Below are 27,571 nucleotides of genomic sequence, written 5' to 3'. Positions count from 1 at the left end.
TGTATCTGGTCTAATTAGTATTGAAAAAGGCTGCTGGTTTATTCAGATAATTAAAAACTTAGATCAAAAATATACTAAAAGTTTTTTATTATTTTCTTTTTTAAGAAAAACCATTATATAGAGAATGAGACAGCCATAAAAATTCTGGTTTTGAACAGTGAAAAGGCAAACTGAAAAGCTTGCAAGAGGTTTGTTTTTTTTAATTTTTTTTTTAAATTTTACTCTTGCTCAGAATTCTTTTGATTATAAATGATTATTTTGTTTTCTGAGTGATAAATAATCTTAAACTACAGTTTCTGTATTTGTCACTCCCAAACAGCTGCAATTTTGTCAGCACATGAACCACGTGAATGAACGTTTCTTTGAAGTTGTTTGTTTGGGGTTTTTTTTGGACACCTGTTTCAGCCTGTGCCAAATACAGCCTTTTTTGTTTTGTTGGGTTTTTTTGTTTCCAGATATAATATAACATACAGTCTTTCAAGACTCTCCTAAAAGCTTTACTGCTCTTTGGATCATGCCTTTGTGTGGCGATAGGGAGTATTAGGTAGACTGAGTGTAACTAAAGCCACTAACTCAGTAGGCTAAACCAAATGTGTGCTTTGCCATATATAGAAACAAAATCCTTTGTCAACTTGGCCATTGTGTAGATAATACTGCTTACCAAGCATATGCTGATGAGAGATTGATTTTAGTTAGTTGTACTGGAGCTCATGCTGAAGGCTTGTTGTAGGGATTTTGTTTTACTGCTTCATAAAAATAGGAATAGTTGCTTGTGGAAGCTACTTGTTAATTTAAAAAGAAGCTGGCTATTGTGTTTGAGAGGAGAAAAGGGCAAAACTGCAAATTGTCAGATTTGCTGGATGTATGCCAACAGAATGTGTTTTATTTTGCTTCATTTTAAATGTATGAACCCACTTAGTAAGTAATAACCTTGGCCTTGTGAAAAAGCCACCTTAAAACAGAGTTTAAATCAAATGCAGGTGGTTTGCATGCACATCAGATCCATACCAAACTGCGCTGTTGTTCCCTTTTATATGGCTTATAGAAATCTGAACCAAAAGTCTTGATCAAACACCTCTCGGCTTTGGAATAACTGAAACTGGGCCCACATTCTAAGACTAGATATAATCTCTGTTTTTAAAGAGTCATGCATTTAAGTTCTGTTAAGAAATTTTCTCTATGAAAGTTGCAAGAAATGCTTCAAGCTATGTCTGCAGGCAGCATGGTGCTGTAGGAGCAGATCAGTAGTTATTGAGGACCTGGCTATTTAACACTAGTTTTGATTCTATAGATTGAATTCACATTAGTAGATTAGAAGTGCTCCTAGAGATTATCTTCCAGGTGAATTTCATCATAAAGGAAACCACTTTATGTACTCTGGAGCTATTGTGATGTAAACCACAGTGCCAGGAAGTGGTAAGCATTGGTGTGTGTGTTTTACTTTCAGCATACTTCTGATCTGAACAAAAGTGTTAGTATAATTTTTTAAGAGGTGAAATATAGATGGTAAAATGAAAAAAGTTTTTTGAGTTGATGGAAACAACCGTTTCTTTTAATTACTTTAAAGAACCTTTTAGGTTTTGAATTGTTGGCAGCATTACTTAAAAGAGTAAAAACATTTGTCTTGGAACAATTGATACAGAAGTATAATATAAATTAATCTCTTTGTTTTCATATACAATTCTTTGGTTACTCATTTGAAGAATCACAGTTTCAGAGAAGTTTTAAACATATCCCAGAACAGCCATGCTGTTTATGTAGCAGTGGCATAGCTGAGGAAAGCTTTCTACACCTGTTGATCAACATCTGAAGAGTCAAGATAACAAGCATGTGAAGTCACATTTCCATCTTTCTCTCAATCTAAAAATAAGTGCCATGACTCTCTTCAGGTTGTAATAAATATATATATATATGTAGAAAAAAACCCTGGACACAGCTGAGAGACATATTAACATTAAGTGATCATGATTTACTGCTATGGGATTCTTAAACCAGAATGTAAGAAGGCTAGTTCTTTAGCTGGACACTTTGTAAAGGATTTGTGCCAGAAACCACTGACACCCTGCTGAGATAACAAGCTCATCCTTGAGCATGTGATGGAGAGAATTGGTGTATTTTCTCTCAGATTTAAAGCTCTATATTCAGTTACCCCAGACTGAAATGACTGTAGGATGAGATTTCCTGTTTTTCTCCTTTATCATTATAAAGGCTTTTAGAATCTACATTAACTGAAAATGCTTCTTTCCTTTATGTTATATTGGTGTAAGGGTTTTCATGTAGGTCAGTACTTGCAATTCGATAGGCTTACCTTCTAATTCTACCAAAGTCACATCCAGTTTCAAACCGCTTAAAATAGCATCATAGGATGGTGCAATACAACTGAACTTTCCCCAAAGTTTTGGCATCAGGTCATGTTCTGTGACTCTCTTAACCTAACCAGTCTTGTATCTGTATTTCTGAGAATTTCCCCACATTTACAATTGATATATTTGGCCTGCTAAAGAGTGTTAAAGAGCCAGCAGTTTTGGGTCTTCAGTTTTGAAAGCACATGATCTCATTCAGTTTTAGAAAGCTAATTTTGCTCAGATCATATACTCAAATGGGTAATACAAAAATTGTGTTTTGTTCTTGCAAGTTGCTTGATAAATCTGAAGCACATTCCTCTGTGGGGCTGAGAGCGCCAGACTTCTCTTGTTGTCAAGTCACTTGACACACTTTCTCATTTTTCATGCCAGTTGAAAAGAAATACAGAATCTTAATCATATGTAGTAGATTTATTTTCACCTTCAGTTACTCCATACTGAAATGATCATTAAGCAGATCTTTTAAAACACTGATGACATTTTAGGTTTGAAAAAAATAACTGTTTGTGTACCCTCACTTTCAGAAGGATTTTCAAATCCATTTTATGGGCTTTACCAATGGAAAAGTATTAATGCTACGCATAATTCTGCTCCTCATTTATCATGGAGGCTATTATGTTTTGCACCCCAAAATAATTCAGGAACTAACCTCTAAAGAGGGTGCAACACCTACGTCTTCTTTTGCTATGCAGATATAAATTAGAAATGCAGTGACATGTTGTAAAAACATTTTGATTCTGAAATAATACTTTGAGGCATCTTGAAAAGTTTGAATATGTGGACACTATTTCAAGCTTTGTTACTTATATGAATTTTTAAAGTAGGTACAATTTATTTTGATTCCATATTTTTCTTACATCTAAAGCTTCATGTATTCTAGAATGGGAAAAGCATGTAAGGTGGTTTGCCACTGAGTTCTTAATTTCTGCTAGTCTTGTAGATGTACAGTTTTGTAGATTTTTCTGCTTGGAAGTGGATTCCAGATAAATTACTTATGATTTGTGTTGATATTTTTTTGAAATTCTAAGTTTTGGGCTGTCTGGTGTGTGTATAGGTAGCTGGCACCTACTTGAAAGCAATGTAGCCCTGAAAAAGTTTCAGAAATTGATGTGAAGTCTGTAGTATTTCAGTTGTTTTTTTCCCCTTTCTTTTTTTTGGTAGGACTTCACCAGGCTTTCTATAAAATGATCTTTCCTTTCCATGCTTTAATTAACATGCATTTTTAAAGTTGTCCAAGGTTTAGTTTACCAGCAATGAGGATATTATCATGATCTTTCCCCATTTTCTCTCTTATGGAAATGGAAGGATGGAGATGCAAAAAAAACAATACCCTTTTCTGCAGAAAGGTTTTTAAATTTACTTCTGTTCTCAGTGTGTGGTCTTTGTTATATTTCCCCCCCCCCAAAACAATGTGTGTGCATGCTTCAGAGCAATTTCCTGCTAAGTGATTTGAACAGTGATTTCATTGCAAATCATTAAAACAATGTAGAACTTCTGCTTTGCTTCTTACTAATCAGCCTTTTTATTGTGACTTAACATTTATTCCTTGTCACAGTTGCTGCATCAGCATATGAAGTCAATACAACCCCAAATTTGAAGTGAAGTAAGCATATCTATTTTTGGCACACATGAATGGCAGTTGTATAATAGATGGTGGAAGCAGATGTGAACAACTTGTTTTGTAGTATCCATGGTAAATAGCAGCTTTTCTATAATGATCTGCCAGGTTTCCAAGGACATTAGGGCCTAGCCTGTAACATTTTGACTTAGTTTATGTTAAAAATAGTGTCTTCATCACAGCACCTATCTGTATGCTGTAGTAATTATACCTCAGCTGTTTCACTTGTTTTATATTCCAGTACAGCTATTTTGGCTTATGTTGGTTTATAGATGGTTTATGGTAAGTTATACTGGCAACTCTAAAGATATAATGTTTTAGCAGAATTTTACTGGAATAGTATGCTACTGCTGGCTTATAGGGACTTCCACCTCCTTCAGGATCCCACAAGAAGAGGTTAAAAAGCTTCTATTATGGAATCAAGCAGGAGTCCTGACACTTGTACTGCAGTCCTAAACTGTTAATGGCTTTTTGTGTGCATGCATATATTTGTGTGTTACTGTAAGACTAGCACTTTGGATAAACTGTAACTGTTTCATATCCCTCTGGTGGCCTCATGCGAGCTCTTGCGTGAGCTTCACAGTACAGCTGGCCCTCCACAAAGAAGTAGCCTTTTTGCTTCAGGTTGAGATCACAGTCAGAGCACACAAAACATTCTGGGTGCCGGTATTTATCGCGTGCCTTCACCACTGTTCCGCTATGTGGAAACAATGAAAAGAGAAAAAGAATTAGTTCATATGATTTTAACGTAAGAAGAAACTACACTATGACACAAAGCAAGTGTTAGGTATTTCTCTTAAGGCTTTTAGGCTGTTTGTCTGGTAGGTTTGCCAATTACTATAACAATTTGCAGTTGGAAGATAGTTTGACTAAGTGATATAAAATGCCATAGAGCTGATCGCATAGTTCAGCACTTAACTAGAAAACTAGAGTTTGAAGAAATGTGTTAGTCTGGTTACAACAGGGAAAGAACAGTCTAATCTATCAAAAGGGTGACAAAATGAGTTTAAAAAAAAATAAAATCTTTTCCTCAGTGACTGTGTTTTCTGAGCTCATCATCCTCTCTGTCCTTTGCTGAAGTTAGTGATGTCATAGAATCATAGTTAGCTTGAATTGGATAGGACCTTAACTCCAACACCTCTGTTATGGGCAGGGATGCCTCCCACTAGACCAGGTTGCTGAAGACCTCATCCAGGCTAGTCTTAAACACTTCCAGGAATCTTAAAAGAGAGCTTTTTGGATACTCCCACTGATCTGGGAGGAGGATGCTTTTGAGAATTCACAGCCTGAGACAATGCAGCACAGGTAACTACCGGTTTCGGCCAGTACCTGTTAGTGATTGACTTGCAAAAAATCCCTGGCAGTATATTGTCTAAATGGAAATAATCTGTATCAAAAGTGTCTAAGGTATAGGCTAATAGTTTGGAATTTAGCACAATATACTTTTGTATCTCTATTCTCTAGAAGTGTTTTTACAGTAGTGCAGGTGGAGACCAAGACCATCACTTGTAAAGCATTCTGTAGTCTGCAGTGGTGTTTGAGGACATGTGCTTGAAGTAGAGATTTCTCAAACTATAAAGAAAACTTACAGAATCCCACTCCCACACTTGTCACACAGTGGCACTTTCTGGACACCAGGCATGGCAGAAGGCATCTTTGTTACAGGTGCTTTCACACTTCTTGTACCTGCAGGACGTCCATCTGAGAACCAAAACAAGGCTGTTATGTACAGGCTAATACAAAAACATTGGTACAGTTAAATACTTCTGTGAATACAGTTCTGGGTGTATTTACAGGCTTTCACTTATATTGACAAGTAATGAAGATTCTCTGTAGAAGTTTAGCGGGGAAGATTCCACCTCTTTGGAATCAGGAAAATTACTGTGTGAATATAGCCAAAAAGCAAGTACAAAAGTAATTCATATAGATGGTCCTCTCTGTCTTATAGATGTCATCTAATTCCAAATCTGATAGTAGGTGTTGAGTATAGCAGAAGAGGGAGGAGGATTTGGCTTTAATACAGCAACATACCATAGTGAAGTCCTATTGTTAGAAAGTTTCTCATGCAACAATTCCAGAAAGATTAGTAATGTGACATGAATACAAAATTAGAGCAAAATGCCAGAAAATATTAAGGAAAATCCCACAGTGATACATACAGAGAGAATCAGATGTGTTTATCCCTTCTCTTCTAAATATTGAGATGTAAAAATTATGTCAAATTTAGTTGCCGTAGACACAGCAAACTTGCACCTTTTATTAACGGTATATTCAAAACCTCTTCATTTGAAGGCAATATGGCTGTAAGTTACAGTGTCCTCTTTGATTTTTAATTAGAACAAAGAGGGAATGGGTGGAACTTATTTTAGGACCTGGTTTAAATTTCTCTTTTCCTGGGTGTGGAAGAGAGGATTTCTTTGTCACAAATATCCGCAGCATGTTTCAAAAGTTCTCTCATGTAGAACTTTTTATCATTCAATTAAAGTAAACTTTGTACATTAATGAACTTAAAATTTGAAAAGAGATTCTGCAAAGTGTAGTTAACACCATTTTGTTCACACAGGAGCTTGCTGGCTTTAAAAGCAAGGGGGGAAAATGTTAGGATGCTGGTGTGCTCTCTGTAAGATTCAGAATGTCTTAGCCTTTCAGAGATTCTTACAGCTCTGATCTTATATTTTCTTCTCCGATTCTCTCTTCCCACATATATTTAAAAATGCTTTGAACAGGTAGAATATGTCATTATTAACCACCTTCATCGGAGACTAAATTCTGGAGCACCTTAAAGGAGCCAGACTGGCGAGGTTGACTGGGTTCCTCCTGGTTGGCATGCAGCATCTTGTACACATCAGACTGAGACAATGAGTTGGGAGATTGGTCACTGTATCATAGGGAAGAAAAGAGATAAAGTAGTTTAACAAAGATAACTTTAAAGTAATTGCTCTAAAGGGCATACAATGATTCAGGAAACAAATGTCAAGAAAATGAGTTTCACCAACTACTGAAAGACTCTTAAAATGTGCTGAAAGAAAATAATAATCTGTGTAACTGTTAGTAAGGAAATCTACAAACTCATGAAAGTATTTCCATCATCACCATTCTGGCTGTAACATCATTTGGAAATAGGTCAGTATCTGTGTTTAACCTCAAAACAGTTGCATTCCTGTAATCAGCTGCTGTATTACTAGGTGCTCTTTGGTTAAGGTATCCAGAAGCTCAATTTTCTCATGAATTGGTCTCAAGAATGATGTTAAAAATCACATTTCTCCAGTTTAAATTTCCTGTTACAGCTGTCCTCCTACTGTCTGTTAAACCTTAGGTAAATTTCCACTGGAAATAAGCAACAGATTCCACAAGGAATTAGACTGGGTTTTGCTTATATGGGTTGGTTTGTTTCCCAGCATAGCATCTAAGCTGTCAAATGGCACAGGAAGGCCTGTTGTTTATGTTAATTGTTTGCATCTTCATTTGTCAGTAGATTTTTTTTTTTTCTGAGCCATCTTCAAGATGGTGAAGAAACTACCACCTTCTTCTCCTGTGCCAAGCTTTTAATGAACAGGAGGAGTTAGGTTCTACAGTTCTCACCAATGGTTAATTAAACTCTTGAATCTCTCCTCTTTGCTAAATGTTTCTAAACATCAAACAAGTCATAATACAACTGCATAGAGAAGACAGAAAAGAACAGGCACAAAGATGTGAGATAACATTTCTAAATGCATAGATTGTGAAAACCAACCTCACAACCAGAGACATGTATGTATAGTCAGTTCTCAAACTGGGAATGCCACAGGCATTTGTGAAATCTGACTACTCTGACTTTAATCCATGATTTCAGGGAAGAAAAAAAGTCAATTTTTCTTTTATTGTTCACTAATTTTTGTGATTGAGGATCAATATTCATGTAGTAGAGTTATATTGCTCTGCAAAGACTTAACGAACTATAGTTTTCATCAGATAGAGTTAGTAACAACCTAGTTTTGCAAGGTGCCAAAGAAGGCTTATTGGTGCCAGTGATTATTGTTTATTTAAAATATTAGTAATTGGCTTTAGTTTACACCCTACATATTGTGTATTAGAAACTTAAGTTATGCAAAACTAAAGAGAGATGAAGCAATGTGGATGATGAATTGTCCCTTGAAAAAAATTCATAGTGCTCTAACATTTTTTGTTTTATGATCATCATTGTTTTCCAGATCTATAAGCTTCCTATCTGGCCTTTAGTCATTGCAATGGGTAAAATCCATAAGTCAGAGATGGATTGGAGGTGTTTGAAACAGACTTAGATGTGGTGCCAATGGACATAGTTCATCATCAGGCTTGGTAGAGTTAGATAATGGTTGGACTCATTGATCTTAAGTGTCATTTCCAACCAAAGCAGTTCTATAATCAGTAGGCCTGCAAAGCCTGTTCTGGTTCTTGTTGGACAAAAGCAAGTCATACTGAATGAATTATCCTCAATGGGAGTTAAATGTCTACAACAGCATAAGTATCTACAAGATTTTTGTAACTTCATAACCTGAATGTTGACTGTTGAAATAAGTTTAATAATTTATTAGCTATTAATACATGTAAATTATTAAATAGTTATGAAATAATTATAGCAATAATAAATAGGTTTGAATTTTGGAGGAAATCAGAATCTTGATTTGGAGAGGTCAGTCAAATAATAGTCTAGGTAGTCAGATCAGGTTTTATTTATTAGCTAAAAATATAAGATTATTTCCTATGAAGTATTTATTTGTAAATTCTGAAAGACTTATTTAATACTTTGGGCTAAAAATCATCAATTACTAATATTTTAACGGCTTCAAATGACTTAGGATCTTTCTAACCCTTTCACCCACTTTCAAAGAGAGAGTAGGGTATCGTTAATGCTCCTAATTTTCGGTCTTACAAATGTGTGTATTCATAAGCATGGAAGATACTGCTCTAATTACCTTATTACGGGTGTTTCCCCCAGAGCTGTAGACACTTGGCCTTGCAATGTTTCCATGATATTGTCATCTGAGTACAACTGCATGGGTGTGTTAAACTGAGCGTGTACAATCTTGACACCGGGAAGCTCCATTTCCAAGGGAATGTTAGGGGCCATCTTAGACACTGCTTTCAGCTCGGTGGGGCAGATAGAGCTAACCGTGCTAATTGAAGAGGGGGTGCTGCGTCCACTGCCACAGTCAATCCCTGAAGGAGTGCTGCATCCGCTGTGTTAACAGCCAGATTACAGAAGAGTGTGCAGTGCGTGTCGGATTATAGAGAATAAAGACAAAAGTACAGGAATAAAGTGATGTTAGCAGGGCTGGAAAGCATAAATAGAATAGATAGAGAAAAGCAGAAGTAAAGAAGGTAGAGAAAAGCAAAAGTATGTGCACTCACTGAAAAGTACTTTCCTGTAAAAGTACCAATGCCAATTGTAAAGCAGTCCTTAAAATTCTGGCATTCATTTTCTTTAAAGACAGCAAAAATTCTTTGGTAGGTTGAGTAATTTGGAAGGTAGTCATCACCTTATTTTTTTTTTTTTAATTCTAGATTTTATATAGCATTAATTAAGCCTCCTGAAATTCTTTGTTCTAGGTAAGTAATTCTTAACACCTGCAGAAGCGTTGCACACACAGATGATGTGAGTTGTCCATGTCAGTGGCAGAATAAACACCTGCAGTACTGCAGTACTAGAATCGCAGGCACATTGTTCCAGCCATGTACTTCACAATCATCTCAATCCACAGTTGAGCAGACTGCTATAAAGTAATGAATGCATATTCTACAGTAAGATATTAATATTTTAAAATTAATTAATATATAATTAAAAAAATTATTGACTGTTTCAAAGAAGAAACAATACTAATCCAGCTAGGCTTACTTTTGCATTTCTTAATTACAAGTGTTTCCAGTGGCGTGTAAAGTGGTCCTTCACAAGAACAATGGATAGAAATAATCCATAGAAGTAATTTTATTGCTTTGGAGGTTGATTTTTGCATGTAATTTATAAAAAAATTTAAAAGATGCACTTTAAAAAATAAATAAATGAATGTTGCTTGGCATTACTGAAAGTAGAGTTACTGCACACCAATTCAGCATCTCTGGAAAAGGATTTGGCTTAATGTTCACATTATTTTGCTGAATTCTTTTTCATGTCACTATTTTTGAACACTTCCCTTTTTTTCCCCATAGGACCTCAGAGAATTCTTTGTTATGGGATATTTCTTTGCTGTTGCTGTGCAACAACACATAACCCAGGCCTTCCACAGCCATTGGTTACCATTTGTGTGATATTTGGAGCTATGAGATGATAAATGCTCTATCTCTTACCTCTAACCTGCATGTCAGGGTTGTGGTTAGTTCTTTCCAAGTTAATGATTCTGTGTAAACCTTGGAGAATTTCCCAGTTTGGTAGTACAGTGCTCTGCTAAGACACTTGATTCAGAGGGGAATTTGTGTAGGACCACTTTCACAAAAATATAATGGGAAATACATACTTTCTATCAAAGACATATGAAAAGTAAGATAATTTCAGAAGCTGTAGCAAGCCTTAAAGCAAAGGTACATTTCTGCATCATTGCCTAGCATGAGCCAGCCAAATAATTCACACAAAAGCAGCATATCTCTACATTTTTTTCTTTTAAAAGAATCAAGATCACTTTTATGTCCTGCATTTGAGTAAGTTTTGTCAGTGTTGATAGGGTTAGTAAGTGGAAAACAATAGGAAAAGGATAGAAAAATCACAATGCTTGATATAAGCACCCAAAGTAATGTTAAAACTTAATAAATTAATCAGTAAAAGTAAAATGAAATTTTAATTTTCCATACATTTTTCCAGAGGAGAGTCCAAAATCATGGCTAATGCCCAGTCTGTCAGCTCAAAACCACAGTTGAGTCAGGCCTACTTTTAGTCAGATTCCTATTTAGCCTCAGCTGTTTATCTAACGGGATATTTGTAGTCAAGGTGGCAGTTTGGTTTTTGCTGTGTATAGAAGCCAAACTGATGAAAAAGTAGCAGAAAAGCAGTGTGACAACCAGGGTTTTGTAGATGTAACACCCTGTGTCAGAGATTCAGCAGTTTGTAGACACAGACTTCTCCAGTGCTACAACATCTGACAGACCTTGCCCACCCAAAGTTTTGAAACCTAATCAGTCAGGTTAATTTTTGCAGGTTTTTTTTGCCCATCTGCAATGGCCACTTATTCCAACATTTTCACAGGAAAGACTGTGTAATTTAGGTTCTAAATTAGGAGATTAACATCTTGATACACTCATTTGAATCTCCATAAATCCAATTAGATACCTATAAATTATATTTAGTGGTCCAAAAGTCAGTACAGTATGCAGGTGCTGCCTACAGCTAGAGGCCATGAATGTTTGCTAAGGACTGTTTTGTCTTTCTGTATCAGCATCAGGCTGCAAGGAGAGATGGACTGTTTGCTGCAGTGGTGTTCAGCATTGATCTTACTCAGAGGAGGGTGGGGTTCTATCCATCTTCTACATTCTCTTTATCACTGTCTGAAAAATGTGACACTGACCACAAAACCGATAACCCATATGAGCTTATCCTTTGTACACAGGAATCAATTATCATCTTGTTTTTCTGGTCTAGTTTGACAGCCTTTTATTAATATAATTGAAATGCAGGAATTTTAAAATTAAAGAATATAATGCAGAGTACTAAGGCCTTTGGTGAAAACTGCTACTACCAGTAAGGATAAAGGCTGGTGTGTTCACAATATATTGCATTGCTCAGGCACTTTTGAGCTTCCTTGCATTTTTGCCACTGAGTTTGCGTTGCTTTTCCCCTTCTGTGTTTGGTAATTTAAATAATGGTAGCTGAGGCATTTCATCCCCAGTTATGATAGAGGAATATTACACTAAAATGGTAGATGTAAATACATAAGCTTTTCTGCATTTTACATAGTCACAGATTGCATTGGTTTGGAAGGGACCTTTGAAGGTTATCTTGTCCAACTCCACTGTAGTCAGCAGGGACACCTCCAACTAGGTCAGGCTGCTCAGGGCCACATCAAATCTGGTCTTGAATGTCTCCAGGGATGGGGCCTCAACCACATTCCTGGGCATCCTTTTCCAGTATTTGATCACGCTCAAAGAACTTCCTCCTTATGTCCAACCTAAATGCATGCTGCTCCAGTTTAAAACCATTGCCCTTTGCCCTGTGTCTACAAGCCCTTCTAAACAGTCCTTCCAGATGTCTGTGGCATGAGATAGTTTTACTTTATTTCTGCATTAAGTTGCCTAGAGGTCTGCTGAGAAGCAAACTTGAAACCTCTGAGTGGCCTGTGTGCTGTTTAGCAAGTTAAAAAATCACATGTATTTGCATTTGGACAGATGAATCTCAGAGTGCCATTCATTTATAAGTATAAAATATCTGGTGCCACGCTGTATACTGAATCAGTCATGAATACAGACTTCAGACTCTTGTCAGTGTAACTGAGGTGGGACTGTCAATCTGCTATTCTGTTGGAAACAGAAACCTGAATTTCAAGCCTGATGTCTGCAAATCAACCATCTATCTATTTATTTAAATTTCAGTGTTAGGCTGTATACTACTGTAAGTAAATCTCAAATGCATCAGTATGCTTTATTAATGTGAATGGTGAGTATCCATCAAAAACCCAACACCATGCATACAAATCCAGCACAGCACTCAGAGTTTATAACCTGCTTCGGCCTGAGACTATGAAAGGTTTGGGCCGAATATTATGCTTGTGTTCAAAGTAGTTCACATCCTGTAAAGAAAAGAAGGTTAAAATATCTTTCTTTGTCCTAGGAAAGTTTATTCCTAGATAAAAACAGCTGGCAAAGTTTCAGAATTGTAACGATGTAACCATGTTTAGATTGTACCCTGGTATTGAAAACACAATCACTTTAATATTCAGAAACATTCAGACCAAAGTGTAGCTCAAAGAGAGGATGGTAGGTGGTTGTACAGCCCAACATAAAGGGCAAATTTTGGCTGTCTGCAGTGTTCCTACTATGGAGCTGAGTGGATAGTTTTCTGTGCTGGAAAAAAAATTGCTTCATTTATCACAATTTTTTTTGGTGATTGTCAGAAAAAAACAGCAAGAGCTGGACTTTTTAACTGAAAACACAACAGATGGAGTCACACCACAAAAAAGGGTCTGTTATAAGTAAATACCAATACTCACTTTTGCGATGAGTTAGGAATGAGACCCCTCAGTTGTCCATGAAGTGCGTCTTGAATATTGCCAGATGAATACAGCCCAATTGGAGAATTATAGGAGGAGCTCACTACCTGTCTTTTGTCATCAATATTTGCTGCTGCAACAAAAGGCTGGGCCCTTCTGTTGTGAGCTGTACCAATAGGCTTGAATTCCTGTACATGATAGGCAGACAAAATACACAAAGCTACAATGCGCACCAAAGCCAGTAATGAGTAAAACTGACACCAGTATGGTTAATCTCTGCATTTTTTACTTTTGCAACTTTGTTATTTTTCAGCTGGTGCAAGCATACTATATTATTCCATGAATTTTCTGTATTCTACTTAATACATACACAGAGACCATTTTGCTGTCCCAGGGCAAACAGGAGAGATTCCATGTTTGTAAACTTTAAGAAGGAATGGGAGGGATGAATACTATAGTAACTTGTTGTATTGTCCTCTAGATTTTGCACTGTTTATGATCTTTGTTTAGAAACCTTTTATGTATAGATTATTTGTTTTGCTTTAGTGCTAATCTTTGGCCTCTGCATTTTTGTCACACGCTGATGGAAGGACTTGCAAAAGCATGAAGATTTTGTTGTAAATGTCTGGCCTAGAAAACATTTTTTTAACACTTCTTTTAACAGAAATAGTCTTGAATGTACATCAGATTGAGGACAAGCTTCTGAACTTATTCCATACTTCAAAGCATACCTGTGCATCAAATATTGCGATGCTCTACAATCTAAAGATAATGTGGAAGCATCACAAATAAGCAAAACCCAGAAAGGAGTACATTGGAAATTTTGTGCCATTTATTTATTTCTGGCATATGGTTTTGTTTATTGTTGGCCTGTATAAAATTTCCTTCAGCTGTGAAATCCACAGAGATAAGATCTGGAAAATCTCTGATCTCCCAGAAAACTTAAATGTTCTGCTTCAGTGATGGACCAGGAATGATAAAGATTTTTGACTGTGCTAAAATTAGCTTATCTTTACTACGCACATTTAATACAGTCTCCTTTGAATCCCTGCCAGCTCAGGTCCATTCTTAATCCACAGAGGTACAGACTTTGGAAAAATAATGTCAGGTGCTAAATGATTATTTTTTTTCCTTCTGTTGTAGTGCTCGAAGAATGTTTGTTGCTTGTAGTCTTGCCCTGATCTCTTAGAGCCCTCTTTGGAGTCCTGTGCCATGAGAGCACTTGATCTTCCATCCATATGGAATAAAAAGCACTTGTTCCCACCAACCCTTGTTTCCATTTCTGAGTTGGTCTCTTCTTTAGAGACTTTGATCTTGTGATGTTTAGGTTTAGCTGGCACAGGTCATTCATATTTAAACCTTCACAGAAATCTTTGTCACTTCTGGTTTGACTTTGTTTTTGAGTGTGATTTCTGTATTAGGAACACATCCACAATAGTATAGACCATTTCTGTATTTATGTTGCTGTCTCACTGTGTTATATGACCTTTAGAGACAGTCTGAGTTTTGCACTGCAGAATGGGAATTATTTCAAATGGCTGAAGCTTGTCTCTTAGGTACTGGGGCTTATTTTTAATGTCAGCATACTCACCATCTTCAGCTTTAAAATTCTTTAGAGGCAGTTGTGGTTATAATTTATGTCCTGCAAGCTGTACAGTCGCCTTGTTCTGCAGAAATGATTTTTTGTTTGTTTGTTTTAGATTACCTTAGCCTACAGGAATACTAGAAAAATTTCAGTTAGACAAAATGCCCAACTTATTACCAAAACCCAAAATAGATATTTGAATACTCAGGTCCACAGAATAAATAAGAAGAGCAGATTAGATAATCATGAATGTATTTTTGGCATATGTAGATTTTTAATCAATCCTCAGAGCATAATTTCCTTTTTCAGACTGTAGTAAGTCTCTGTTCCAAGTTTTGGTGAGTAATTTATGAAAGTTAGGAAAGCTTGAATGTGATTCGACCTTTTGCTTACATCTAAAACAACAGTTTTAGAAATATATTCAGGAACAGACCTAGAGAAAAGTCATGGATTTATAGAATGTGCAACCAGAAAATGCAAACAGTAAAAAGCAATTTTATTAAATGAAGAATATTTAGCAGCATTGCATTGTAAGAGGCTACTGAAAGCAGCAATCTCATGAATGAGCGCAATGATTTTACTTGCAGTTCCTTGCTTCTGTATGACAGAACTGAGTAGCAGTTAACAAAATGTATTAGTAAAGGGAAATATTCTGCTAGTGATAATGTGCACTTAATGACAGATATTACTGTCAAAGTACTTAAAATAGATTTTAATCCACATATGGTACAACACAAGCAAAACTAACAGTGAGCATTGTAATTTCACCTGCTTTTAAAAACCAATTATTTCTTGCTGACAGCAGTACAGGAGACACATGGCACCATAAGAGCAAGTTTGCAATATAACAGTCGTGAAACAAGTATTTGCAGTTAGTCAGACTTAAATTCCATTTTCTTTTAAACTCATCTATTCACATAAAATGTCAGTGACAGACCATACAGCAGCAAAAATAGTCCAGCTCTTGCGTTTATTTGATCTCATTAAATCTGTGAAAAGTCCTCCTTTAGTTCAAAAAGCTAAATGAGAACTGGAGGCTGTTGAAATTCCTAATCAGGAATGTTTGACAATTATGGTATTTAATTTCTTTTTGTTTCCACCTACTGATGTCCCTTTTGTGGGGCTAACTACATTTTGCATTGGTACAGGTATCAGGACTCGAATGAATGTAGCCCCCAATGTGTGTAGGATGCATGCAGCATGGACCATATGATGGCATTCCTTGGCATAATTGCTAGGACGGTACAGAGATGTTTACATTTTGGGGTTACCATGTGACTAAACTGCTTGTTTATCTCAGAGGGCTCTTATGGAAGAGGGTTTAGGTCCTTGAAACCAGACTAGCACAATTGAATTGTTTAAAAATTTGATTACAAGTGGCAATAAATTTTAGACTTACTTTTTAGACTAGTAGGTTGGGGATTTTTATACATTTTTAGAATTATCTAATATATTTGTACCTCCTAGGAATGCATAATGTCTGTCATGGCCAAACCCTTTGTCACAGAGAACAAAATATTCAAAGGTAAATACAGAAGGAAAAATAAAAGCTCAAATAAAAATGGTTCAAGAAAATGTGGTAACAGAAACAAAGTAATTTTAAATAAGGTTAAAAGGATTGGAACTGATAAAAATATCTACAGGTGATAGAATTGTTTTATGTTGACCACACAGCAGAAATGATTTCAAAATAATTCTATAAGATGCAGTTTGCCATTCAGATTGTTTTATTTCCCCTTCCTAATTATCTTCTTTGAGATCCTTATGTTCTAAAGTGTTTTTATATAGGGTATGATGTAATTGTATTAGTAATACATTAAGTAATCTTTTATTTCCTGTTATTTATCCATCGTGATTTGCTCCAGATGAATGAAATTAGGTGGCTGGTTTTCTTATGGGAATGGATAGCTTTCAAGAGTGGCTCTCAGCCTTTTATTACTGTAAGGTATTTATTAGAATTGTTGCGTCTTTGCAGAGGAAAAGATAGTGTGATCTTTCTTTGTGGCTGGACTTGACCTTACAGGTCTTTTCCAACCTGAATGATTCTGTGATTCTATGGCTGCCTACATCAGCCCTCAAATGACTTTTTGGGAATGCACAACCTAATGTGAAAGTTTGCTGTTGTGCAAACTTTCCTTGTTCCAGGGCTGCAAGTAAACATAGAATTTAGTTGATTATCAGTTTTCACATAACCATTTCCAGGCATACGTGGAATAATTTTCATTCACTGAAGCTGAGTAAGTGTTCTTTGGCCAAATAGCTGAACAATTTAAAGGAATGTTTTATTTTAATTTGTTACCATCTTTCATTAGCTGCAAATGGAAAATAGATACTTACCAAGAAGACTGTGTAAGTCTTCATTAATTATTGCTGTTTAGTTGGCTTATAATATATTTTAAATTATTGACTCCCTTTCATGAAACTTTTAGTGAACTTTAAAATGTGTATCTGGCAAGAGTGAAAAGTTCACTACATTAATAACGTCTATGACCTTTTGAGAAATTTGGGTAATTATATAAACGAAGGAAATGCTTTTTATAGAACTCAGTGTTTTTCCATTCCTGCACGCCAGCCAGTGTGTCCAATACTTTTGGATAAAAGGTTTTACATTTGAAATGAAGCTGCCTTTGGCTTTTCTCAATTCATGTGAGCTTCAATTACTTTATTATTGGACTTCAGCAAACTCGTAATATGACAGCACAGTTTATAGTTGTGCTGTAATTTGTCATCTGAGATGAAAGCAACTTTGGTGTTGCACTGTAGTAGTATCCACATTGCTGACTGTTCTGTGTTGTGACTATGCAGTAAAAGTTAAAATTTCAGCAATTGCAGAAAAATAGGCAATTTTATTTTTCCTACAGAGGGATCACAATGATGGGTGTTATTGGATAGAAGAATTTATTCTAAAATGTAAATTGAACTTAGAATGGTTTGATCTATTCCTTTACAGGCATGGCTGATTTTCTGAGGCCTAGAATTTATTAAATACCCTCAGTACTCCTGATTTTCCTGTGAAGGGAGGAGAAAGTTTTACCAAAATGAAGAGGCTGGCTATTTAATTTAGGAAAAACAATTCTTCTGGTTGCTTTTCAGTAGTCTGCCGAGTAGCACTTAGTGAAAACTTGTGATTTATTTTTAAGCAACTGACCTTTTAGGAGTGCAGCTTCCATGCTTCAGGATTACTCTCCTGTCATATATGCCTACATATTTTTCTTTATACCTTTGTAGTGAATTTGTTCCATGGCTATTTATTCTATGTATATGCTATGTATTCCACAAAAATATGCATTAAGGATAGGTTTTTCCCCTATTCTGTCTCCTACTGCTCAAGAAGATATGGTGTTTCCTGTGAAGTTTGCTGTGTCATTTAGAGCAAGTTTTTAGATTGGAAAGAATAGAGAGAACTGGAACACTGGAATGCCATCTTCATGTTTGGGAGTGTCTTAGTGAAAACAGATTTGGTGGAAGTATTTATTGCATAGGATTTACTGAGATGGAATCTGCACTTGCATTTTTTTTCTAGCACAGAACAAATACTTTGGCATATTTGCTTTGATCTTGGCTTTCCAGGATCAGCAGAATGCTCATCCTTCACCCATCTTGAGAGAACAACCAATATTTGTGTAGGTTAAAGTGTAATGACCAAGAAATAAAGCACTAGTTGCAGACAGTTTCTAGTTCATTAACAATATGGAGACTGTGGCTCATAGCTTTGCACAAGGGACTGGGAGTGACTTTGAAGAGAGGAGGATTCCAAATGATTGGATTTGCTTTGGTAGTATACAAGGATTAAGACTGCTGGTCAGAAGTGATGAATGATTTACTTATTGATCAGTAGATGGGTTTAGTGTAAATTTGTCTTTTGGTTCTGCTGTGTAGAGTGAAAATGTATGGAAATAAAGAGACTCATTATATATGGCTCTCTCTTTTTTATCTGACTGTTAGATCAAAATGATTTTTATAATGTGGAGTGCATTGCTTTGGTACTTGATATTTATTCCTTGTTGAAGAACTTCCCTATCATGAAGGAGATGAAGAATCTCTAAAAGAGTTAAAGTAGCTTAAACTATGTCAGAATAAGAGGATTTTTTTTTTTACATAAAAATATGGTCATATATACAGTTTTAAAGAACGAAAAATGAGGCTATCTTGTAAATTTTTACTGTTTTTGTTTAGAAAATCAAACCCATACAGTCAAATAAAATGGCATTCACACATATAATAGTGATGGCTTCTATTAGCTTAAACTGGCAGATAATGGATGAAGTCCTGTTCAAAGAATTTTAGTGACAACAAGAGTCTTTAGAGTACCAAAAGGTGAATGAAAATGGTTAGGTAACTTTTAACAATTCATACCTGTGGTTCAGCTTCTAAATTTATCTTGAAGGGATGTGCTTTCCCATCTTCTGAAACTTGTGGGGACCACAATTTAGTCCCTGCCCTAGAAAGAAGGAAAGGCAGAACTTAAATAACATGAATTCCTATAGAGCCCTATATGTCCTTGTAAAATATAATGCAGCTAGGAAATTTGCAGTTTGTTATATGCCTTTTTAATATTTTGACAGAAAAATACTCCCAACAAATAGCATATGTACTAGATGTGAATAATATACATCTAATTTGAAAATAACGGGATATTAATGTTATGTTGTAAACTAGTACTGTTACAGAAATATGCACGTATTTCATAGGAGCAATTGCACTTATATTTTGAAAATGTCACCCTGTGAGAGTTGCTAAATGGTATCTAAGTGTAGGAGTTTTTAACTGCAGCGTGTGCTTTAGGTGTGTGCACTCTAGACAATGCTCCTTTCAAAAAAACCCTACACCTTCTGCATGTGGATCAGCCGCAATAAAGGGCTGTGCCTCCTTAAGGGCAGCCACAGCTATCTGGTTCTTGGAGACAGCTAAAAGAATGTGCTAGGTAGTTCTGATTAAAGACTGAGCAAACTCAGGAGATGCAAAGATACAGGTTGTTTCTCATGCTGGCTTTAGCTGAGAGAAATGAATCAAAACGTTTCTGGACTGCAGTTTAGGTAAAAGAGGGGCTTTTAGTTTTGTTTTGTTTTAAAAATTTCTCTGAGAATTTGGTTTAATAGCTTGTGATCAAAAAGGTTGGGTTTAAACCCCTTCCTTTGTAACACTGTGTAGTGATTTGAGCCTTAACTGGGATTTAAGAGCTCAGATGGGGGCAAGGCTGAGAATCCCTCCCCACTCCCCTCTCCTCCCTCCCAACAGAGAGGAAAAAAAGAAAGGGAAGGAGCAAATCCACCAAGAAATAATTTGGAGTTGACTTGGAAGTAGAGCGGTAAAGAGTTTTCTTTAAACAATATATAACAATAACAGGTAAGGCTCACAAGGGCAAAGAACAAGGATGGATGGGAGGGGGAAAAAGACAAGAGTACAAAACCAGTCTCTCTGAAGAGGCACGGAGGCAGCAGGGAGAAGGATCAGGCCTGGCCTGACCATGTGGCAAGGCAGCTGCAGTAGCTCTCATCCAGGAAAGGCAGGAGCCAAAAAGAGAGCTAATGGCTGCGGTGTCCTCCCTCTTATACCCTAGCTGAGCAGGGAGGGGGAGTGGAAAAGACTCAGTTTCCCAGGGGGAAAATGCCCTGCAGGGAGGGAAAAGCACTCACAAGCCCTCCCCACTCTGTTTGGAGGATGGGTGTAACCCATCACACCTTGTATGAAAGTGTGATGTGGTGTAGCTTTTCTTAACTAGGAGGTTATACTAGCAGCTTCCTTACTGGGAGCAGGAGGCAAGGATAAGCACTTGTAATTGAGGAAGTGTTAGAACAAGTGACAGCTAGCTGAGAGTTCTTTGTATTTTGGAGGAATAATAAAAACATTTGTTTATTGACAGCAAATGTAGGCAGAGGCAGCAGGTACAGTTCACAGCTCAATAAATGTGGCTACTGCCTGAGGGAAACTAATTTTGTGTTCCTGAAGGTATGTTCTGAGGAATGTTTCCTGATCTGGAGTTGATGAGGTAGGTTTGTGTGCTCATAATTTTAAAGGTTTTGTGAAATTCTTAAAATTATTGAAAATAACTACACTATGTATAGTTGTACTGTGGAATCAGGTGGGTAGTACCCTCTTTCAGAAGTAAGCAGACATGAGCGGGTCCAGAGGAGGGCTATGAAAAAGAATGGGGGACTGGAACACCTCCCCTGTGAGGACAGGCTGAGGGTGCTGGGGTTGTTCAGCCTGGAGAAGAGAAGGCTCCAGGGAGACCTGATAGCATCCTTCCAGTACCTGAAGTGGGCTTACAAGAAGACTGGAGAGGGACTGTTTACAAAGGCCTGTAGTGATAGGACAAGGGGCAATGGTTTTAAATTAGACAAGAGTAGATTTAGATTGGATGTTAGGAACAAGTTTTTTAACATGAAGGTGGTGAAATACTGGAAGAGGTTGCCTGGGGAAGTAGTTGAGGTCCCATCCCTGGAGATAATTCAGAGTGAGGCTCAACAAGGCTCTGAGCAACTTGCTCTAGTGTAGGATGTCCCTGCTCACTGCAAGGGGATTGGACTAGATGATCTTTGAAGGTCCCTTCCAACCCAAACCATTCTGTGATTCTCTGGACACATACCTCTCTATTTTCAAACAAAGCTGATGTGAAGCTGCTTTAATTCTCTCCTGGGCTTCATTGTGTGTCATGTTCTCAGTGCCTACACCATCAATAGCTATAATAACATCACCAGGGCATAGGTTGGCAGCTGAAGCCTTGCTTCCAGGTGTAATCTGAAAAAAAAAAAATAAATAAAAAATATCTGCTTAAGCACCATGTATACTTGAAAACTGATGGAGAAAATAAGCTTCCCTGTGTTTCCCTGTATCCTGTTGGTTTGGAGGGGGAGGGAGTGGGTCTATAAACAACTGTATGATTGCATACAAAGGAAGAGAGCTCTTGACCCTGCCAGACCCTTTGTAGTTCTATTGTCAGATCACCATATAAAAATTCTTTATTCATCATAGCTTCAAACTAGATGAAATTATCTTCACACTTCTGACTTCTGTAGTTACTATAACTTGTCTTTGAATCTTCCATCTCAACTCTCATTGTCTAAATTGCTTGAAAAGAGCAGTTAACGTTTTCCCCTGACAGCTCCAGGCAATAGCAGAAAAATAGAACTGTTAAGAAATTGTGCTACTTAATGGTCATGTGCATGATGTGCCATTGACTGGATAATATAGAAAGCCACTTGTGGCCTCACAAAGTTTAAGGACAAATACAGCAGGTAGTGTGTTTTCTGTTAGTCTGGCCTCATGTTATATTGCCAAGTAATCAGAAATATGCTAATAATACTGAAATGACATGTTTCTCTTTATTAATTTATAATGCTGATTCTTAACTCCTTGCAGTGTTTAGCTTTAAGTCTCATTGCATTTGATTAACAGTGACTCTAATCCTTCAAGGTAGTCATTGAGGTGGAGTTCATGCCTCAGAAATGTACCACCATCAGTTACATTCATAGCAATAACCCTAAGCTTATGCTTCTATGCTTGCTTATTTATTTATTAAATCTTCTTGATAACCTTCCACATCGTGGTTAAAATAATTGAAATGTAACATTATTGGGATGGGCTGCCCAGGGAGGTGGTGGAGTCACCATCACTGGAGGTGTTTAGGAAGAGACTGGATGGGGCACTTGATGCCATGGTTTAGTTGATTAGATAGTGTTGCATGATAGGTTGGACTTGGTGATCTCAAAGGTCCCTTCCAACATGGTTAATTCTGTTCTATTCTATAATTCTGTTTAAAAATAACTCTTGTAGAGAGGCTGTTACCTTAGATGCTACTGAGTTTGTTCTAGAATTACAGGCCTTTATTTTCAAACAGGTGACTTCTCACACTATTTAAACAGGTCTTTGATGTTGAAATTTTTGCACTATGGGTTCTGCTACTGCCAGGACAAGTACTATCTTAACTATTAAAGGTAATTGGGTATTACAGAAGACTGAAAAACATGCTAGGAGATGTTCTTTTCAAGTCAGGCAAGCTTTCCAAGTGGCCATCTGGGGGCTTTTACCCTCTCCCCCTCCAAAAAAAAACAAGGACTCATGTATTGTGTGTTTAGCAAAGTGTTAAGGTTTGAGTATGAATTAAGGAAATGGCTTACAAATTCTAAGTCAGAAGTCTCCAAAATCTGTCCATTTCTCAAACTTCAACATCTGTAAATGTAAATGAACTACACTGAGACCACTTACGTGATTGTGCTAAGACAGAGGTAGAGCTATGACTGTGCTTCTGCCTTTAACCTGGAATGGCTCCTGACATCATTTAGCATATTGTGGACACGTGTGGAATAAACTGCAGCAGAATTCCTAGTGTTTGAGTGTGACTGTTGTTGCACTAATACCCAAGATGGGCAAAACCAGCCTGCTTGAATAACCTTTATATAGGTTACTTGGTGGATTGTGTTTTACATGCCACTGCAAATCATCTGCTGTATCTGTGGCATACTGCAGCAAAGCACTGAGATGATCCTGCCTTATAAAGTAGTGTATCTGTCTAGCATGGTATGTTCCTTTGCAGCTGTGCTGCTAGTAGGATCTAACCCACTCCATGTTACTGGAAATAATGCACAATTGGCTTAGATTTTCTTAGCATAATGTCACCAGCTGCAGCAGTACTGCTATATGATCGAATGGAGTTACCATCATTTGGTGGAAGCAAGGAGGGAAAGCATCAGCAGTCTGTATGTCTATTCCTTTGCTGAAATGATTATTTCCAGGCTTCTGGGATGTCTCTGCTGGGCCTTAACACCTTGATGGGGTGCTGAGATCTATTTGCCAAGGCCTTTTGGGGTGCAGAACTGCCTGTCCTCATATACTCTTTTTCTTCATCTGCTCTTTCTGGGTTTGATGGAAAGAGTTAGAGATCTGCTGCTTGGATGGGGTGGGAGGACTATGGCCAGGTGCCAGCTCTTCTTTCATCTCAATATTGCAGAGGGTGAAATCTTGACTGTTGCTTATAGGAAGTGGGAAGTCAAAAGTACTGCAGCCTACGTTTTACAGAAAAGAAACAGGTTGTGCATTATACCATATCATTGGTATAATATTGATATTCTGGGTTCCTCAATAATGTAAGTGATAATAATTCTTAAGGAGCCTATGACTGACAGATTTTGTATTGTGAACACTTAGAACTCTATTATGACACCAAATTATATTTGGTGCTTGCTCACCCTGGCTTCATGAGGTAGATGTTACTGGTGCTTTGGAGTAGTTTTTGCCTTGCTCTTCAGGATGTATCTGTATGACTTCTGTATCCTAGATATCTCAGATTTGGATAAATGCAAGGATATATTTTGAGCATTCAGATTTTGTTAGAGACTAGATAGCTTTTTAACAACATAAGGAGTGATGTCTTCTATGAAACTTTGAAGAAAGCCTCTCTGCATCTGTTATTAGACTACTGAAGCTCATCATAGCACACCTTCGTAAGTATTTCAGGCTCTGTGTTTTCTGAAGAGAGACATGAATGTCTGCAGATCAGAGTGGCTAAATACAATACTGAGTTAGTCTAAAGGCTTATATTAAAATAGAACTTAAGTCTGGAGTTGATATTTCACCATTCCTTCCAACCTCTAATATCTTCAGTTGTTCCTTGAATGCCTTTTTCAATATAAGTTAATTTGTAGGATTGCATTCCTCTAAGTGCTTAACCCAATATGTTATCTCCTCACCAGAATAAACTTAAATGTTTCATTGATGCAATTTTTTTTGCATCTAAGTAAAGTTCCAAGGATTGCAACACGTGTTCTCATTATTTCTAGTTGACTTGTTGTTTCTGACCCTACCAGACTGTGAATATGTCTATTTTTAGTCTCCTCCTGTTCTTCCTAATCTCTCAGTGACCACAAACTGTGGCTTTTTGATTGTTGCATTTGCTTGAAACAGTCAAAACAAACTGCAGATGAGTTTGAGGTGACATCTGTTCTTTAGACAGGTGAATGATGATCTCATGTTGTCTATCTCTCTTGACAAGTCCTGGTAATAACTTTCTCTTGCTGAAAAAGGACTATAGCTAACCAACCTTAATACCTCTCTGTTTATTTTATTCAAAAGGTGTTTTAAAACACATCTTTATTGGTGGTGGGTTTTTTGTTTGTTTTTTTGGTCAGGACACTTAATCCAAATCTGTTGGTAGCTTTTATGACAGGAACATCTAGGCCCCCCAAAGCAAGGCATATAGATCTTGTGAAATATTCACTAATTCTTAAGGGGTACTGCTTGTATACTCACTTAGGATACTCTTAAATGTATGCTGGTGCAACAAAATTATACATTTTAAAGCAATCTACTATTAATATTCTTGAACTGCAGGAAAGTAAATGTAAACATGCCATTTCCCCCTATATGTATTTTATTTCATAGTTCTACTTGAAGTATGATTTTTCAAGCATTTCTATAATATGCTGGAATCCAAAGGCTTAGGTCTTGTGAGGCATTTGGTAGGTATGAGTCAATTGTGAATCAGAAACTTTAGAAAGTTGCATTTATAGTAACACCCTTTGTTACTGCAGTTTTAAACTTCATTGCACTTAATCTAAACACAAAGAAAACATAAACCAGACACTGCTAAAATATTTTTCATTAGAGATAATGGAAACTATTTTTCTTTTGGAGGCCCATAAAAGGCAATGAAGGCCCAGAAACATACAGAGGGTTGTTTTTTTTCCCTTCTTCTTTTTTCCCTTCAATGATTTTGTCTCTTGTTTCTCCAAAGGCTTTGCTATGTCCTATGAGTGTTTGTTATGAAGCTACATATAGTCAAATAACAGCATTTTGGTTTACTTCTGCTTAAAATGAGTAAAATACTCTATGCTTATGTAAATTTGGAATATGTGATTAAATGGAGTTAAGTTTTGCTAGTATAATATGTGTAATGTTGGTCTTTAAACTTCCTACAGACTGTTCTAAAGTCTTATGTTTAGAAGCATATTTGCCACAAGGCATCACCAGTGGTATCTATTCTTCGTGGCTCTCAATGTTTACTTAATACCAGGCATAGTGTATATATTAAGTCATAGTGCAGGGCTTTCAAAAAGGGAAAAAAAAAAGGGGGGGGTGGGGACATGCAGAAAACCCCCACCAGTGGAACACACAGTTGGTGTGTCTGAGGTTCTGAAAAGCAGCAAAAATACAAGGAGATGATGCACATTGAACATATTTTTCAAAACATATGCATCATCAAAATGCATATCCTGTCTTCTGAGCAGATCCATGTCTGTAGATGCAGGACAGCTGACAGTGTTTTATATGCTCCCTTCATCAAGTATGGTTTCTTAAATAAATTGCAATTAGTAGCTCAAAAATATATGCAAAATAAAAAAAAAAAAGGAGGCTTGGATTCTTGCCCTTTATTAGGGGAGTGAGGTAAATTGTTTGTTTCTAAATATGGCAGAGACCACTGAAGAACTCTCTCTTTCATATTCAGGACTAGATAACTTTGTAATAGTTTGCCAATTACCAGTCATCAATGTTAAACGTTTACATATGTCAAACCAGGTGCTGTTGCCTTTTCTGCCAATAATTGGAACTTGATTTAATTAAATGAGAGATTAATCTTGTAAAACTGGCAAGGAGTTTGCAAAGCACAAACTTCTAGACGTGAGCTGCTGCCAAGCAGTCTTCTCTCCCAGTGATCACATGCTAGACATGAAAATGATAACAGTGGTCTTTAGTAGGCTCAAAACTTGTTTTTTTTCATTTTTTTTTTAATCTATATGTCTGGGGAAATCATACCAGTATTTTCCTGGTGCAAGGCACAAGTGCCAATGCATTTAAAGTCTCCTAGGCCAATAAAACAGACCCAGAAACACGTATACAAAACCTGTATAAACTTCAGATGGCTGTCATTAGAACTAGCAGCTGCTTGCTAATCTACTCACACCTTCATCCCTATCTCTGAACTCCAGAAAAACAATGGGCAAAACCCACCAGCAACTGATAAATACAATAGGCAGAAAGGAAATTGAAGGGGTACATACCCTGGTTACGATTAAGGGTTGGTTAAAATCTATTCCTCCTGAGAGCCTGAATCCCCAGGGTGCCGGTCCTTGGAGAACGACATTTTGTGGCATTGTGGAATTCTCTTGGTTACTGTTCTGTTTTCCTTAGGTCTGTGTGAGCTGCTGGGTTGTAGGAGGAAGCGTGCTGCCAGTAGAGCACCTGCCAGACAGGGCAGCCGTCCTTATGTACCTCTTAGAAAGTTTTACTCATCCCACAGCTGCGGGCACTGCACTTTATCTCTGCTCTTTGGGTGACGTCAGCCAGTCCCTCAGCTTCTCCACCCACAGAGGGAAGTATCAAACTCTGACAAATAAAGCCTGAATGCTGGAAAGTTTACAACAAATACCTCAGCTTTATTTGCTGCTTCAGTGTACCCTCAGCCTGCAATCAGTAAGATTCAGGATGCAGAATCCTGGTTTCTTAAAGCAGCCTTGTTGCTCAGTTTATATCATGCTGATTACATTGCTGGTGTCAGTTTCAACTCTGCAGTGCAGTGCACTGACTGTACCTGACCCCGTTTCATGCAAACAGATATTGATAAGGAGATTTACCTCTCAAGCTCTTGTTTTGCATCTTGTTTTGCTTGTAATGTATTAGTTTATTGCACTAAAAAGTCCTTCCAGCCCTTCAGTGACAGTCACTTGAGACTGTGGCATGCACCAACTCTAATGGCTTGAAAAATCTGATGTCATGCATTTTTCTCATACTGAGGAGGAGAAATCCAATATTAGTTGATGATGTCTATTCTCTTTGTGGCAGTCTTAGCTCTTTTAAAGGTAGTTGTAGATGCCTTCTCTGGGTTGTTCATGTTACTGAATAAATACATTGCATTCCTTTC

The 27,571-nt window shown here is 37.0% G+C and overlaps 2 protein-coding genes across 6 annotated transcripts in view; one reads left to right on the top strand and one right to left on the bottom strand.

Moving 5' to 3' along the window:
• The window catches only part of CFAP96 (cilia and flagella associated protein 96), an 88,563-nt gene that overhangs the window by 21,974 nt on the left and 39,018 nt on the right, over positions 1-27,571 (top strand). The window lies entirely within an intron of this gene.
• Positions 4,210-26,961, bottom strand: PDLIM3 (PDZ and LIM domain 3). 3 transcript variants are annotated; one of them, XM_068136927.1, is made up of 8 exons: positions 26,712-26,961; positions 21,305-21,456; positions 19,072-19,156; positions 12,643-12,710; positions 8,916-9,179; positions 6,732-6,859; positions 5,571-5,682; positions 4,210-4,678 (listed from the first exon to the last, which is right to left on the bottom strand). In XM_068136927.1, exons 1-8 carry the CDS (start codon positions 26,802-26,804, stop codon positions 4,489-4,491), a joined length of 1,092 nt encoding a protein of 363 aa, XP_067993028.1. In that variant the 5' UTR covers positions 26,805-26,961; the 3' UTR covers positions 4,210-4,488. The 3 variants fall into 3 exon arrangements, with proteins under 3 accessions (XP_067993028.1, XP_067993030.1, XP_067993031.1); XM_068136929.1 differs by lacking the exons at positions 8,916-9,179; positions 12,643-12,710 and adding an exon at positions 13,131-13,318 and having other exon boundaries at positions 26,712-26,959; XM_068136930.1 differs by lacking the exon at positions 8,916-9,179 and having other exon boundaries at positions 26,712-26,959.

This window comes from Melanerpes formicivorus, unplaced genomic scaffold (genome assembly GCF_026170545.1).
Source record: "Melanerpes formicivorus ecotype bairdi unplaced genomic scaffold, bMelFor1.0.p_v2 SCAF_4, whole genome shotgun sequence".
Taxonomy (NCBI): domain Eukaryota; kingdom Metazoa; phylum Chordata; class Aves; order Piciformes; family Picidae; genus Melanerpes; species Melanerpes formicivorus.
The sequence above is the reverse complement of the archived record's forward strand: the minus strand, read 5'-3'. Positions and strand labels throughout refer to the sequence as shown.

Coding starts and splice junctions, on each gene's coding strand:
- PDLIM3 (XM_068136927.1), bottom strand. CDS start 26,804: ATGCCACAAAATGTCGTTCTCCAAGGACCGGCACCCTGGGGATTCAGG. Junction 9,180..12,642: donor ATAGTCTCAGGCCGAAGCAG/GTTATAAACTCT, acceptor CTGTTAACACAG/CGGATGCAGCACTCCTTCAG. Junction 5,683..6,731: donor GAATTTAGTCTCCGATGAAG/GTGGTTAATAAT, acceptor TTTGGTTCTCAG/ATGGACGTCCTGCAGGTACA.